This window comes from Mustela nigripes, chromosome 14 (genome assembly GCF_022355385.1).
Source record: "Mustela nigripes isolate SB6536 chromosome 14, MUSNIG.SB6536, whole genome shotgun sequence".
NCBI classification, from domain to species: domain Eukaryota; kingdom Metazoa; phylum Chordata; class Mammalia; order Carnivora; family Mustelidae; genus Mustela; species Mustela nigripes.
The window spans coordinates 8,681,654-8,698,076 of NC_081570.1; the positions used below are offsets into that span (position 1 = coordinate 8,681,654).

The 16,423-nt window shown below is 40.6% G+C and overlaps 1 protein-coding gene across 7 annotated transcripts in view; it reads left to right on the top strand.

Moving 5' to 3' along the window:
• VPS13D (vacuolar protein sorting 13 homolog D) overlaps positions 1-16,423 on the top strand; it is a 249,077-nt gene that overhangs the window by 43,534 nt on the left and 189,120 nt on the right. For all 7 annotated transcript variants that reach the window (XR_009399590.1, XR_009399591.1, XM_059375825.1 and 4 more), the window contains exons 24-25: positions 347-527; positions 12,178-12,360. Coding sequence is in view for 5 of the 7 variants with exons in the window: in XM_059375825.1 (XP_059231808.1) it covers positions 347-527; positions 12,178-12,360 (364 nt within the window). In the remaining 2 variants the exon portion in view is untranslated. The remainder of the gene's footprint in view (positions 1-346; positions 528-12,177; positions 12,361-16,423) is intronic.

The window sequence follows — 16,423 nt, forward strand, 5'->3', positions numbered from 1 at the left end:
GCGGGGAGAATCACTTTTCCCTAAAGGCCGGGAAGGAACGCTAGTGAGAGGTGTGAGCTGCAGGTGGCTGCTGGGGGAGTTCTAGAATCCAGAGGGAGGCTCGAGCCGCGGCTGCCCACCTGTTCACAGCCGTGGCCATCATCCCAGACTTGCATTTTGTATCCTCAGCGTGTTGCCGTGGCTCCGGAGAAGAGCGGCTGTTGGGGTCTGCTATGTCAAACCGGATTGCAGAGTGGCATTTCACTAGTTACAGCAGCTTTCTAGGGGAAACCCCTGCGTAGGCCTGTTTTCTTTCAGTGCTGACTTGTGTCTGGCTGCCTAGTCACACTTCCGCGCTTCTTCCCAGATACGGCCGGCCTGACCCACTGCTCCGGAGAGAACACGACATGCGAGTGAGCCTCCAGATGGCCTCCGTGCAGTATGTGCACACGCAGCGCTTCCAGGCCGAGGTGGTGGCCTTCGTCCAGCACTTCACGCAGCTGCAAGATGTCTTGGGGCGCCAGCGAGCTGCCATCGAGGGGCAGACGGTAGGAAGGCTCATTTCCCCAAGTAGCTTTTCCTGTTTGACTGATCAATAGAACTTTTAAGCCTCTAGAGAAAAAGTCTGGAAAATTTCACTGCAAAAAGAAAAGGTAATTAGATAATTTTACGCTTACTAGTGTCCTCCATGTAGCCAATGATCTACAGGAGTCTTTCTGTAATTGGAAAGCTTCCGTTCTTCCTTTCGTCGTGTCGTGTGTTAATGACCTCTAAGATTTAGCATTAGCTTCCTCTAAAGAAGATAAATGGAATTTATGGCTAACACTTAAGACTTCTGATCCCTTTTTAGTGCTTCGGTGGAGACACTTCTCTTGGAAAATGTTTCCAAGGAACATACCAGTTAAATAAAGAGATTTTTTTCCAAATAGATTAGCGGTTCCTAGCTTCTTTCATGGTTCTCTTAGTGTTTTGGAAATATTTCCACAGCACGTCCTCAGACAAAGACACACCTAATGGTCTTTCCGTTTAAAAAGTAGTTAAGGGGCACCTGGGTGGCTCAGTGGGTTAAAGCCTTTGCCTTCGGCTCAGGTCATGATCCCAGGGGCCTGGGATCGAGCCCCACGTGGGGCTCTCTGCTTAGCGGGGAGCCTGCTTCCCTCTCTCTCTGCCTGCCTCTCTGCCTACTTGTAATCTCTGCCTGTCAAATAAATAAAATCTTAAAAAAAAAAAGTAGTTAAGTCTAGGGGCGCCTGGGTGGCTCAGTCGATTAAGCATCTGTCTGCCTTCGGCTCGGGTCATGATCCTGGAGTCCTGGGATCAAGCCCACATCGGGCTCCCTGCTCGGTGGGGAGTCTACTTCTCTTTCTGCCTCACTCCCAACCCACTTGTGCTCATCCTCTCTCTCTCAAATAAATAAATGAAATCTTAAAAAAAAAAAAAGTAGTTAAGTCAAAAAAAAAAAGTAGTTAAGTCTAAACAAGTAGGTACACAAGTCTTAATGACTCAATAGCTGTTTAAAAAATAACATGTAAGTGAAAGAGTTATATTTTTATCCCATTTGTAAATAAATAACTTGCTAGCAGGGATGTAAGTGCCCTTGGGCACCTTTCAGCTTCTCAGATTTAGGACGAGGCTGGACACGACAGCACTCATTCTTTGTCTCATGGCCCTGCTCTTTATCACAGCAGCTGCCAGAGACCCAGCTTTGTGAAGGTGCCATGTCATTGAAAGGAAAGTAGCATGATCTAACACTGAACGTGAACTACCTTAGTCTAGTATGTGCAGTGTCCAACAGTTGATGTGTTTGCTTCAAAAATTTGAAATGTCCTGGCAGCATGGACCTGCGTGGCAGTGTTTTATGGTGTCTTGGCACAGAGTTTGGGAACCACAGAAAATGTTTACAGTACAGTCCTTTGTAAAACTTAACTTATTTTTAAGCTTCATTAAGTAATAGATTATAATTAAATAGGTGCTGTCTTTATAGTGACAACATTTTAAAAAGTTTAATTTTATTTAAATTTTTGGAATATGTTTCATGTTGATTTCATATAGAATCAACGCAAAAGGACATTTGGAGGAAAGTTTCCTTCTCAATTACTTTTCCTCAATCACCCAGTTTCTCTTCCTGGAAATAATGTTACCTGTTTCCTTTATATCTTCGAGGGAATATAACTTTTAAAAAATATGAAAGCACAGGGGCGCTTGGGTGGCTCAGTTGGTTAAGCCTCTGACTCCTGATCTCAGCTCAGGTCTTGATCTCAGGGTCGTGAGTTCAAGGACTGTGTTGGGCTCCACACTAGGCATGGAGCCTGTTTAGTTAAAAAAAGTCAGTCGATCAGTCTATCTATCTATCTGTAAAAGCACAAATTATAGGGACTATGGGAAAAAAGGGTCAATCTCATCAGTGTCCTAGTACCCAGGTATATTGTAATTTGTTTTCATTGTTTCTTAAGTGTCTCCCTATGCATATTTCCATGGTTGTAAGCATAGAGTATGTAACCTTTCTTCTCTTCAGAAATTTTTAAAACAAATTTAGTATTTGACACATATAAAAGAATATCTCTAGCATATCAGTTTCGAACGTTTGGGAAATAAATAAAAATTACAACATTGCTAATGCCGCTGCACGTGTTCCTTCCCCATCTCATTGCTCTCAACTCCTTAGGTAACTACTCTCCTGATTTTTGGGTCTTGTGATCCCTCAAACAGAAGTTCCCATATTACATCTTATTTAATTTGTTTTGATCTTTTAAAAAAAATGGTATTAGGCTGTGTTTAATGTTCTGTTGCTTGCTTTTTCTTTTTTTTTTTTTTTTTTCATTTTCATTTGGTTAGATACATTAAGGCTGTTACACATGATTGCCTTACATTTAATTTCAGTGTTATAGATCATTGCATGTAGAACAGATTTATCCGTTTTCCTGCTGAACATTTCGTTGTTTACAGTGTTTTGCTGTTGTGTACTATGTCTCTTAGTACACACGTGTAAGAGTTTCTCCAAGCACGATTTCTGGCCCAGGGGGTATGCACATGTTTAGCTTTATAAGATAGTACTATATTGTTTCCCAAAACCCATTATACATTCCCATTGGCAATTTATAAGAATTCCTTTTCATTCACTTCCTTGTATGAATTCATATCCTTTAATTCATATCCAACACTCGTTAACCTTTTTATTTTGCCCCAGTAATGGTGCAAAATGGCATTATATTTGTGGTCTACTTATGCCTTTTATTAAAAATATTTATTAAAAATATTTTTTAAAAATAATTTTTAAAATTTTAATTCCACCTCCCTATGCTTTTTAAAAAAAACATTTGAGGAATAGCATACAGTAACGTGAAATGTGTTAATTTTATGCATATACTTTTTTTAAAAAAAGATTTTATTTATTTGACAGAGAGAGAGGGAACACAAGCAGGGGAGTAGGAGTGGGAGAAGCAGGCTCCCTGTTGAGCAGGGAGCCCATTGCAGGACTCGATCCTAGGACCCCGGGAACATGACCTGAGCTGAAGGCAGACGCTTAATGCCTAAGCCACCCAGGTGCCCCTATGCATACACTTTTGAAAGCCATCGTGTTTACCTTTTTTCTTAATCTGTTTCCATTTTGCTTTGCATTTTTCGTAGTGATCCTGTTTGGTAACTGTATAATCCATCTAAGTCAGTGTAGTTAACCATTTCCTTGCTTTTTAACATTTAAATTGCTTCCAGTTTTGAATAGCATTGTGTACCTAGTTGTTTTTTTTTTTCATTTTTTGAATTATTTTTATAACATTGAATCCTATAAATGATATTGTTTGGTCAAAGGGATGAACATTTTTGTGACTCTCAGTTTGATACTTTTAATAAATGTTGCCTATTAGAATCATGTACCCTTAGCATGATTATTTTCACCAGTGTGGTTTAAGCAGCAGTGGTACTGTGAGGAATCACTAGGGGTAGGAAGTGAGACTGTGTACATTAGTGTGTAATTGGGTTTAATTTCCTGGATTAGGCAGAAATTGAACAGGTAAATCTTTGAAGTTTTTGTGATACCAAGTTAGGTAAGACAAGTAGTGAAGGAATGATCTTCCTTTTTTTTTTTTTTTTAAAGATTTTATTTATTTATTTGAGAGAGAGAGAGAGAGACAGAATGAGAGAGAATAAGAGGGGAGGTCAGAGGGAGAAGCAGACTCCCGATGGAGCTGGGAGCCCGATGTGGGACTTAATCCCAGGACTCTGGGATCATGACCTGAGCCAAAGGCAGTCACTCAACCAACTGAGCCACCCAGGCGCCCTGATCTTCTGTTTTGAACAGTGCCAAGTGCATGGACTCTGAGGAAAAGCTGATCTCAAGATCTTTAATCCTAGCTGTTTGAACCACTAACGTTTAAGATTTTTGCATACTTAGATGTATGGAGAGAGCTAAAGATGTACTTTTATTTGCTGGTAAAATTGAGGCTGTTGAAATTTAAATACCTTTTTCCTGGTGATAGGTGGTATGCTTTGCCTTTGACTTGAAGCTGGATTATTTATTCCTGTATTTTCCAGGGTCTGTAAATAATGATCGAGTAGCACTTGACATTTCTTTTTAATCTTGATGTTTGAAATTATAAGAGCATCACATACCTCGACTGGGCCAAGTGTGAATTTATTTTTATCCCAGAAGCACGGTATGGTTTTCCTGCATCTTATGCTCTACATGTTGTTTCAAATATTTGTTAAACTTCTTTATTTACTGAGCAATTGGGAGGGCAGAATTTTGGCGGAGTGAAGATGTGGTATTGGCGTTTTGAAATCTTGGTCCAAGAATCTGGAGCCTGGGTGTTGCCAGTAGAAGCTGTTTCACCAGTAGCAAGTTCTTCTTGCTATTCTGCTGACTCCGATGTTAGAGGAAAATGGAGATACAAACTAAGTACGCTGTGTGCTCGCTTAGTGGTGTAGTTGTGATGCTTGGGAGCTGTCAGAGTGCCCGCACACGTCCCGTCTGACCCTTGTGACAACCTGTTTGTGCATTTCTGTGAATCATTTAGTGAATGTTCATTGACAAATGATCTGTCAGAGTCTGCCAGTGCTAGGAACGTAATGGAAAACAAGGAAGACAAGGTGATTGCCTTAATGGAGCTCGCCTTTTAGTGAGATGATAGTATCCAGCAGAAAATATAATGAGTCATGATTATAACCAGTGAGGGGGTGCTGGGCAGATGCGATACTGCCATTTCATCAGTGAGGAAGCAGTAATTCTTTTTTTTTTTTTAAGATGTTATTTATTTATTTGACAGAGAGAAAGAGAGAGGGAACACAAGCAGGGGAGTGGGAGAGGGAGAAGCAGGTTCCCTATTGACGAGGGAGCCCAGTACGGGGCTGGATCCCAGGACCCTGAGCCACATGCAGATGCTTAACTGACTGAGCCAACCAGGTGCCCCAGGAAACAGTAGTTCTTAACTCTGCTTGCCTGGAACTCTGGCTAACTCATGATTCAGCTTTTCTCTTAATGGGGATATGGGTAACATGGAACTATTAAGGCGTGTTGGAAGAGTAGGATTGTGCAGTTTTAGTGCATTAGCTTTGCAGTAGACTTGCCTGCTCCTAGGTGAGTGCTTCTGCATGCCACACGTGTGTGGGTGGAGGACATTTCGTCCTTCCAACGGCTCTTGAAGGTAGGGCCTACAATTCCTCCCATTCACAGGTAAGGAGAGGGAAATACAGAGACCTAACAAGTTACCGAGGCTGGCCAGACTTCTGAGGGACCAGGGCAGGGATTCGACTCAGGTAGACAGGCTTCAGAGCTCCCGTTCTGAGAGCCTGCACTAACCTGTCAAAATGGTAACAGCCTTGATCTCTGGCGGTGACATTACGCTGATATCAGATTCCTTCTATTTGTTTGACTTTCCCTTCTAAGTTCGTTACAGTGAATATGAGTTAATTTGTAATTCTATAATTTACTCAAAGAACAAAGCAAACAGGCAGTAGTCATGGGTTGATGGACCATACCAACAAATCATGTATGGTTAGAAAGTGAAAACGCTATTTATTGTGTTGTGAATTCTCCTGACTTGTGTGCTTAACACCAAAGAAAGAGGAGCTTTTTTATGTTATAAAGCCTATTTATATTTTTTTAAAGTAGTTTTTTTGTTTTGGTGAGCAAAGTGATAGAAGTTTATTGAGTGAAGATCCAGAAAAAGCTCTCAAAAGTGAAGGGCCTCAACAGGGTTGCCCTAATAAATGTTTTTTATAGATAATAAAATCCATAAAAACGTGATTAAGTAGAAAATTAAGACTGTCTTGTTCTCACTGTTTTTTAATCTGTATTTTCACTGATCAATACATGAGAAACATTTCATTATATTAGTGTACCATACTTTTTGTCAACTTTATTGTGGTATGATTTGCTTACAGTAAAATTAAGCAATTTAAGAGTACAATTCAATGAGTTTTAACAGTTGTATAGTCTTGGAACCCCAGTCACATCCAAATTTTTGGAACATTTCTGTTACCCACAAAGTCTCCTTGTTTCCCTAGGCAAACAGTCTCCTAATCCCTGTGTCTGGCAGCCATTGGTCTGTTTTCCGTCAGAATAGTTCTGCCATTTTTTCCTTTTCTGGTTTTCTTTTTTTTTTAGAATATTCTATAAATGAAATCATACTGCATAGTTGTATCTGGCTTTTTTCACTTGGCACAATGCTTTTGAGATCCATCCATATTGTTGCAAGTAGCAGCCTTGTGGTTTCCTTTTATTGGGGAGTAGTATTCTGTGGGTTGAATGTAATACAATTTGTTTATCCATTCACCCTCTTTATGTTCATTTGGGTCTTTTCAAGTTTTTGGCTATTGTGAATCAAACTGCTGTGAGCACTTGTGTTGAGATCTTTGTGTGGTTGTATGTTTTCATTTCTCTTAAGTAAAGACCGAGGAGAGGAATTGCCATGTCAGGTGGTAACTGTGTGGTTGACTTCATAAGGAACTGCCTTCAGAATTGTTCTGGTGAGGGCACCTGACGGGTGCACGTGGTACAGCACATGACTCTTGATCTCCACCTTGGTGCGTTTGGGTTGCACATTGGGAATGGAGCCACCTTTAAAAAAAAAAAAAATCATTCCAAAAAAATAAAAAGTTAAAAAATTTTTTTTTGCTGTTCTAGATGCTTTACTTTTTTGTGTGGATTTTAGACTCAGCTTGTCAGTTTCTGTATCAAAATTTCAGCAGGCTTTGTTAGAGAAACTGACAAGCTGATTCTAAAAGCCTGCTGAAATTTTGATTGGGATTGTGTTGGATCTGTAGGTCAACTTTTGGAGAATTGACATCTTCGTACTGTTGAGTCTTTTGTTTGAGTGTGGCCTATTTTCTCCAATTATTTAGGTCTTCAGTTTCTCTCAGGAGTGTTCGTAGTTTTAAATGTACTGGTCTTATGCACCTTGATTAAATTGATCCCTAGGCATTTTATATATATATATATTTATATTATTTATATATATAATAATATTATTATATATATAAATAATATAAATATATATAATATATATTTATAAATATAAATAAATTATATTATAAATATAATATATAAATATATTATATTTATATATATTATGTTTTAAAATTTATATATATATAAATATATATAAATATATAAATATTAAAACATTTTTTTTTAATTAAACAGATTTTTATTTATTTATTTGACAGGGATCACAAGTAGGAAGAGCGGCAGGCAGAGAGAGAGGGGGTTACGGAGCAGAGAGCCTGATGCGGGACTCGATCCCAGGATCCTGAGATCATGACCTGAGCCGAAGGCAGAGGCTTAACCCACTGAGCCACCTAGGCGCCTGGCATTTTATATTTTTGATGCTGTTATAAGTGGTATTTAAAAAGTCTCAATTTCTAATTCTCTGTAGAGTATACATAGAGATAAAATTGATGCAACTTTGCTAGATATACTTACCAGTTCTAGTTACTTTTTGGAGATTCTTTAGGATTTTTTGCATAGATGATCACGTTGTCTTTGAATAGAGTTTTATTTTTTCCTTTTCTTTTTCTTTCTTTTTTTAAAAGATTTTGTTTATTTATTTGACAGAGAGAGAGAGCACAAGTAGGCAGAGAGGCAGGCATAGAGAGAGGGGGAAGCAGGCTCCCTGCTGAGCAGAGAGCCCAATGTGGGGCTCGATCCCAGGACCCTGGGATCATGACCCGAGCCGAAGGCAGAGGCCTTAACCCACTGAGCCACCCAGGCACCCCTACTTTTTCCTTTTCAATCTGTATGCCTTTCATCTCTTTTTCTTCTCTTACTGCACTAAGACTTCCAGGACAATGTTGAATGGAAGGGTGAGAGCAGACATCCTCACCTTGTTTCTAATCATAGGAGAAAAGCATTCAGTTATTCTAGGGGTTGGCAAAGTATGGCCTGTGAGAATATGCGCCTACATATACATGTCCATAAAGTTTTATTGGAAAACAGCCAATTCATTTACATATTATGTGCATATTTTTATAGTTTTCTTGATTTGTTATGGATTTTTATATCTATGTTCCTGAGGCATATTAGTTTGTAGGTTTCTTTTCTGGAATAGAATATAATGCCTCTTCTGGTTTGGGTAATGGGGCAATGCTTTCCTTGTGGAATGAATTGGAAGTGTTCCCTTTTCTATTTTCAGAAGAGTTTGTGTAGAATTGATATTCTTTCCTTTTTTGTATATTCTGGTACAAGCCCTTTGATATATGTGTTGTGAATATCTTCTCCCCGTCTGTGGCTTTTTTCCCATTTTCCTAACACTATTCTTTGAAAAGCAGAAGTTTTCCGGGGGTGCCTGGGTGGGTTAAAGCCTCTGTCTTAGGCTTAGGTCATGATCTCAGGGTCCTGGGATCGAGCCCCACATCGGGCTCTCTGCTCAGCGGGGAGCCTGCTTCCTCCTCTCTCTCTGCCTGCCACTCTGCCTACTTGTGTTCTCTCTCTCTGTCAAATAAATAAACAAAATCTTTAAAAAAAGAAAAAAGAGCAGAAGTTTTTCATTTTGATGAAGTCCAATTTTTTTCCTTTATGGTTAGTGCTGTTTGTGTTTTGCTGAAGGAATCTTTGTCTGCCACTAGGTGGCGAAAATTTTTTCCTGTGTCCTCTGAAGTTTTATAATTTTAGATGTGTTCCATTTTGAGCAAATTATTTTTAAATATTTTTATTTTTTAACGTCATCTCTACACCCATCATGGGGCTTGAACTCACAACCCTGAGATCAAGAGGTGCATGCCCTACTGACTGAGCCGGCCAGGTGTCCCTTTATTTATTTTTTATTTTTATTTTTATTTTTTTTTTAAGATTTTATTTATTTATTTGTCAGAGAGAGAGCAAGCGAGAGCGAGCACAGGCAGACAGAGTGGAAGGCAGAGTCAGAGGGAGAAGCAGGCTCCCTGCGGAGCAAGGAGCCCGATGTGGGACTCGATCCCAGGACGCTGGGATCGTGACCTGAGCCGAAGGCAGCTGCTTAACCAACTGAGCCACCCAGGTGTCCCCAGGTGTCCCTTTAGTTAATTTTTGTGTATTGTATGAAGTGAGGGGAGAGCTATTTTGTTCCCCATGTGAGTATCTAGACTGTTCATTTCCCCTTGTGTTATCTTGGCACATCTGTTGAGAAACAGTGGACCATACAGGGATGTGTATATTTCTTCACTTTCTATTCTGTTCCCTTGATTTGTGTTTAATTATATGCTAGCACTATCTTAACAGCTGTCGCTTTACACCGTGTCTTGAAATTGGGTAGTGTAAGTCCTCCAGCTTTGTTCTTTTTCAGAGTGTTTTGGCTGCTTTAGGACCTTTGCCTATCCATACAAATTTTAGAATCTTTCTACAGTAAAATCTGCTGGGATTTTGATTGGGATTGCACTGAATCTCTCTCTCTCTCTCTTTAAGATTTGACAGACAGAGATCACAAGTAGGCAGAGAGAGAGAGTGGGAAGCAGGCTCCCCGCTGAGCAGAGAGCCCGATGCTGGGCTCCATCTCAGGACCCTGAGATCATGACCTGAGGTGAAGGCAGAGGCTTAACCCACTGAGCCACCCAGGCGCCTTATATATCTCTTAATAATATTGAGTCTTTGGACCTCTAGTGTGGTATATCTCTCCATTTAATTAGGACTTCAGTTTCTCTCACTATTGTCTTACTGATCTCACACATCTTTTTTGTTAAATTGATCCCTAGGTCTTTGAAATTTTGATGCTATTGTAAATGATAATCAATTCTTAAGAAAATTTCAATGTCCAATTGTTTATTGAATGTGTGAGAAATATAATTAACTTTCATATATTGACATGTCGAGCTCTTACCCTTCATTCTTGCTAAACTTATCCTAAATCTTTAGGATTTTCTCCATAGGTGATTATGCTGTTTGGAATAAGAGAGTTGTACATTTTTCCTTTCCAACCTGTAGGTCTTTTTATACAGACTAGGGACTTCAGTATAATGTTGAATAGAAGTGGTAAGAGGGGATCCCCCTGCCTTGTTTCTTATCTAAGCGGGAAAACATTCTGTAAATCTGATGTTAGCCGTATATAGTTTGTGCGTGTGCTTTTTTTATATAAAGATTTTTTTTAAAATTTTATTTATTTGACATAGAGAGAGAAGCGAGAGCAAGCACAGGCAGACAGAGTGGCAGGCAGAGGTAGAGGGAGAAGCAGGCTCCCTGCCAAGCAAGGAGCCCAATGTGGGACTCGATCCCAAGACGCTGGGATCATGACCTGAACTGAAGGCAGCCGCTTAACCAACTGAGCCACCCAGGCATCCCTTTTTTTTTTTTTTTTTAAAGATTTTATTTATTTATTTGACAGACAGAGATCACAAGTAGGCAGAGAGGCAGTCAGAGAGAGAGAGAGGAAGAAGCAGGCTCCCCGCAGAGCAGAGAGCCCGATGTGGGGCTCGACCTCAGGACCCCGAGATCATGACCTGAGCAGAAGGCAGAGGCTTTAACCCACTGAGCCACCCAGGTGCCCCTGTACATGTGCTTTTTTTTTTTTTTTAAAGATTTTATTTTTTTATTTGACAGAGAGAGATCACAAGCAGGCAGAGAGAGAGAGGAGGAAGAAGGCTCCCTGTGGAGCAGAGAGCCCGATGCGGGACTCGATCCCAGGACCCTGAGATCATGACCTAAGCCGAAGGCAGTGGCTTAACCCACTGAGCCACCCAGGTGCCCCTACATGTGCTTTTTTAAGGAATCTCTCTACTTCATCTAAATTGTCAGTTTGTTGGCATGAAGTTGTTCATAGGTTGCCTCATTTTTAAATATTTTAAATTCTGGTGGGGATGCCTGGGTGGCTCTGTCGGTTAAGCATCTGCCTTCTGCTCAGGTCATGATCCTACTGTCCTGGGATCAAGCCCACATTAGGTTCCCTGCTCAGTGAGGGTCTGCTTCTCCCTCTCCCTCTGCCACTCCGACTCAATCGTGCTCTCTCCCTTTCTCTCCGAAATGAATAAAATAATAAAAAAAATTTTTGTAGGTTCTGTAGCAATGTCCCATACTCCTTCCTGATAGTGACTATTTTTGTTTTCTTGATTGGTATACCTAGAGGTTCGTTGGCTTTATCAGCTTTTTCAATTAATTAACTTATCGAGGCCTGTATCATGGCCCAGGCATATTATCAACGAGTATGCCATATACACCTGGAAATACTGTATATTCTATGGTTGTTGGGTATCGTGTTGTATAAATATTTAATTGATTTTTAAAAATTATTCGTTTTCTAAATAACTGATTTCTGCATTATATTATTTTTTCCCCTACTTACTTAGGTTCATTTTGCTTTTCCTATTTCTAGCTTCTTAGACTTTGGTCACTGATTTTAATCTTTATTCTTTTACATAAAATAAGCTTTTAATACTATACTATACATTTTTCATTAAGCACCGTTTTAAGTGTGTCCCACAGATTTGAATATGCTTCATTTTTCTTTTTTTAAAATCAGTTAGGCCAAAATATTTTTCTATTTCCCTGCGATTTTGTCTCTGACCCTTGGGTTATTAAGTGTGTAGTCTACTTTCCAAATATCTGGGGGTTTTCCAATCTTGTTGGAATCTTGTTATCGATTTCTAGTGAAATCCCATGGTGCTGGAATATATTCTGTGTGATTTCAGTTGTTTTAGAATTATGAATTCATGGAATTTTTGGGAACTGGAGGCTATCTGGTTGCAAGATTAGGGCATTGATTGAGCCTGTCTCTGAGTTAATTTTTCCTCCTTTTTCAGGTGAGAGACCAAGCCCAGCGCTGTTCACGGGTTCTCCTGGATATTGAGGCGGGTGCTCCCGTTCTCCTTATCCCTGAAAGTTCCAGATCAAATAATCTGATTGTAGCAAATTTGGGGAAGTTGAAGGTCAAGAACAAGTTTCTCTTTGCTGGTTTTCCTGGGACCTTTTCCTTACAAGATAAGGTGAGCCATCAATATCCATTCCCTCGCATAGTCCAACTACTCGCCTGCCAGTGGAAGATTTCGTATGTTGCCCCAGGCTGACTTGTAGCTGCTGTTACTTTTGCGGCTTGAACAATTTTTTTTTTTTTTTTGACGTTATATTGACATTTCAGTTAACCTTTTAATAGAGATAGTGTAAATTGTAACCTTTACCAGTTGTATGCAAACAACCAACAGAACCAATCTTCCGTCTGTATAATGCTTTTCTCACAGGCTGACCTTATAAGTGATCAACTTTTTATGTGACCTGCCTTTTTTCAGAGGATGGGATTTGGCCCGTGGTTTATCTGCAGCTGTTCCTATCTTCATGATAAAATTTTATATAGCGAATGGCTTTATAGTTTAAAACGACTTTAGCTCTTATTTATTTCTTATGACAATGTTTAGCAGTGACTGGGCTGCAGATCGTTGCTTTCATTTTACGTTCATGTAGTAAGTCACAGAGTTGGTTTCGGAGGTGGTCTCTCGGGCCCCTCCCACCCACTTCTGCAGTCAGGGAGGCTAACACTGATGGAACTTAGGACGAGGTCTTGCTGTTCGAGGTGTGTATTTTAATGGAACCTTGCTGGTTTCCATGGTGGCTTTGCAGCATATTTGCTTATGAAGAACAAATTCATTTTAGCTTGTCAGAAAAGCACTTACTGAAATTCGTAGCTAGTCATGCCCGTCTTCAGTCTAATAGCTAATAAAATAGGGAGAGAGCCTTTGAAGGAGGAGATGCACAGGATTTCATTATGAGCTCTTATGACTGGCAATAATAGCAGTACATAGTCAACATTCATTGGATGCTTCTTATATACCAACCAGTGCTAAGCTCTTCATGTATTTCTCCATTTTTTTTTTTTCTCCTTAGCAACCTAAGGAGGTATCTGGTTTTATTAACCCCATTTTTCGAGCTGAAGATACGGAGACATAGATAGGGTGGGTCATTTCTTTTGGATAATACAGCTAGTCACAGATACAGCACAGGCCTCAGACTTGGTGTGTCTGCCTTCCATATACTCTCAGCTGTGCTATGCCTTCACCCCATGCTGTTAGGGTTAGGCCTGTGTGGGGACAGTCAACTGGGGTAGGCTGTCCCTACCATGTGCCTTACGGACCCCGGCCTGCATACCTGTGGCTCTTTGGAATTTTCTAAAGGGTGTGGCTGAGTTCATTAAAATAATTTTCAAGGGAAGAACTCCAAAGATGATCACAGAAAAATGCACAAATTTGAGCAGTTACTGTATGCCTCTTTAGGTGTAGAAGGAAAAGAAAATGAAAAACTATGAGTTGGGTTCTAGTTGTCACCAGGACGTTGCCAATAACCTCAGCTCTGTTCAGAAAGTAACAGGTGACGACATTTGTTGGTAATACCTGAACTCAAATAATTTTGTTTTCAAATTACTGTCTCCATATTTTTCTTCATTTGTTTTGCTTCTCACTCATCCATTTACTCACTCTTACTAAGCTGCACATCCTGAGCTGAAAATACTTGACTCAGCGAGTGGGAGCCGGTAGAGTAAGAGGGGTGCGGACAGACAGCGTGAACGTGGCAGCCATGTTCATGTGTCATAACCTTGGGTTCAGACCAGAGTTACGGTGTTTGGACGAAGTTTGAGGGGCGGGTTGTCCATGTATCACCTCACTTGTAGTCACTCAAAGAAACCCTATGCAGTGATCAGAGCAGAGGGTGATGCCTGAGCAGCAGTGCTCAGCGTGGGAGGGCGGAATGCCCCCACAATGACCTCACAGCTTCAGCCTCGTAGCTGCCCTCAGGCAGAGCTGATGATTCAGGACTCGATTGCTGTTGACCTCGCTGGAGGAAGCCCTCCTGCCAGAATGATAGGCCTTCCCTGCTCTGATAGGGAGAAGTAGGCTTCCACTTAGGTATGGTTTTTTAAGAGAGTAAAAATAAAATCAGTCTCCACTGGTCTTTAACAGCAGGCCTGGTAGAATCTGGCAACCTGGGTCTTAATGAAGAAAGTCTGGTTTTGCAGTTGAGAGAGAAACATTTTGCTGTTCACTGACCAAAGTCTTAAAGAACATAGAAGAAGGATACATTTGTGAAAAGAAAGATTGGTAACTGCTTCTGGAAGTTCTCGCTTCTAAAATATCCTTAGTATGAGGTATTTCTAATTAACATGACTAGATTTTTAAAAAAAGATTTTATTTATTTATTTGAGAGAGACCAGAGAGAGAGAGAGCACCCGAGTTGGGGCCAGGGAGAGAGGATGGCAGAGGGAGACGGAGAAGCAGACCCCCTGCTGAGCTGGGAGCCCAATGCGGGGCTCCATCCCAGGACCCTCGGATCATGACCTGAGCTGAAGGCAGATGTTTAACCAATTGAGCCTCCCAGGTACCCCAACATGACTAGATATTAAACAAATGTATCAGAGCTTGTGTTTGCTCGTGAAGGTTGTCCTCACCGTCGCATTGGGACACTTTGTTCCACCATCTTATTCCAGCTGTGCTGCCATCAACTGCCCAAGGGACAGTTGAATCCCTTCTTTGAAACGGTCTTTTGAGCCGACAGTACGTTCTTCAGGATATCTTTGTTTGTGGAAAATTTTTGTTTTGAGGACTAAATTTTTTAGGAAGAAATCAGCTAGAAACAGAAGGAGTGATCAGGTTGAATAATACCATTTTTGTTTCTCTCCCCTTCCTAAAAAGGTAAAGGACCTGATGTTCTGTATTGGTTATATCTGTATATGGGCTCATGCACTGAGAAGTTAGACTCTAAGAATTGCTAAAATATTTGAAGAAATTTTTGCACATGAGTTTCTGTTTTGTTAAATAAGCCAAATGACAGCACATAGTTTGCAGTATTGTAATGAAAGACTTTTCCTGTATTTGTTTTTGAGGATTTGATTTTAAGTGGCAGTGCCTACAAGGATCGCTTTTTCTTCAAGGTATAATACACTTTTTGCCCCCCGGTTATTTGGAAAAACCTTATGGGATTCAGCAGTCAATTCACATTCATATGCTCTAAAAAGAAAACTTTGAAAAACCACGTCTTTGGGAACCACGTAACCTGGGAAAGCCTGCTGATTACCTTTTTGTCCCTTTGACGAGTCACTTCTCTCCTGCCTAGAGAAGGCCTTATTCTTCTTCTTTTTTTTTTAAAGATTTTATTTATTTGACGGAGAGAGAGAGATACAGACAGTGGAAGAGGGAATACAAGCATGGGGAGTGGGAGAGAGGGAGAAGCAGGCTTTCCGCTGAGTAGGGAGCCCGATGCCGGGCTCGATTCCAGGACCTTGGGATCATGACCTGAGCTGAAGGCATATGCTTAATGGTTGAGTCACCCAGGTGCCCCTAGAGAAGGCCTTCTTAAGGACCAAAAAAATTTTTTTTTGGCTCTAGGCAGTAATTTCTTGGTGATCTGATTTTCTTAAGTCCTTGACAAACTTTTATCTCGTTACATGCAGTGATTGTTCTGTAGAATTCCATAAGGGCTGCTTGGAGTGTGTCGCTTGGTCAAGTCTTTGTGTTCAGATAACCCTGTCTGTGGAGCTCACCTTTCCACAGACACAGTCAGGCTCGGTTGATCTAGGCCTAGGTGAAGTGAAGAATTCCTTTCTTCACCTAAAATCACTTTGCATTTACATTTTCCCTTCAGTGTATTTGCATGTGTGAGGTTTGTCCAGTATGCATTCCAGTGGTTAAAGAACAGGAAATAATCCTGAAATCAAAGCTTGCGGGGTGGGGGGGGTGAGGGGACGGGAGGTAGGGGGATGGGGTGGTATTTGCTTTTGAGTCCCCACCCCCCCACACACCCCTGACTCTAGTGTGTTTGGGATTGTTTTACACAAATCCATGTCTTGAGTGCGGGCTGGGATCTTTCACGTATGCTCTGCTTTCATTCTCCTCAACCACAGTTTGCTGCGCTTAAACCATAATTTCTAAGTCAGCCTTTCAAAAGCTTTGAGTTAATCTCCTCAAGCCATTGATTTATTTAAACCAACTACGGAGAGGATGTAGAGAGATGAATCAAGTCAAAGAGCAACAGCTACTCCTTAGAGTTTAAGTAAATTAAGAAAGG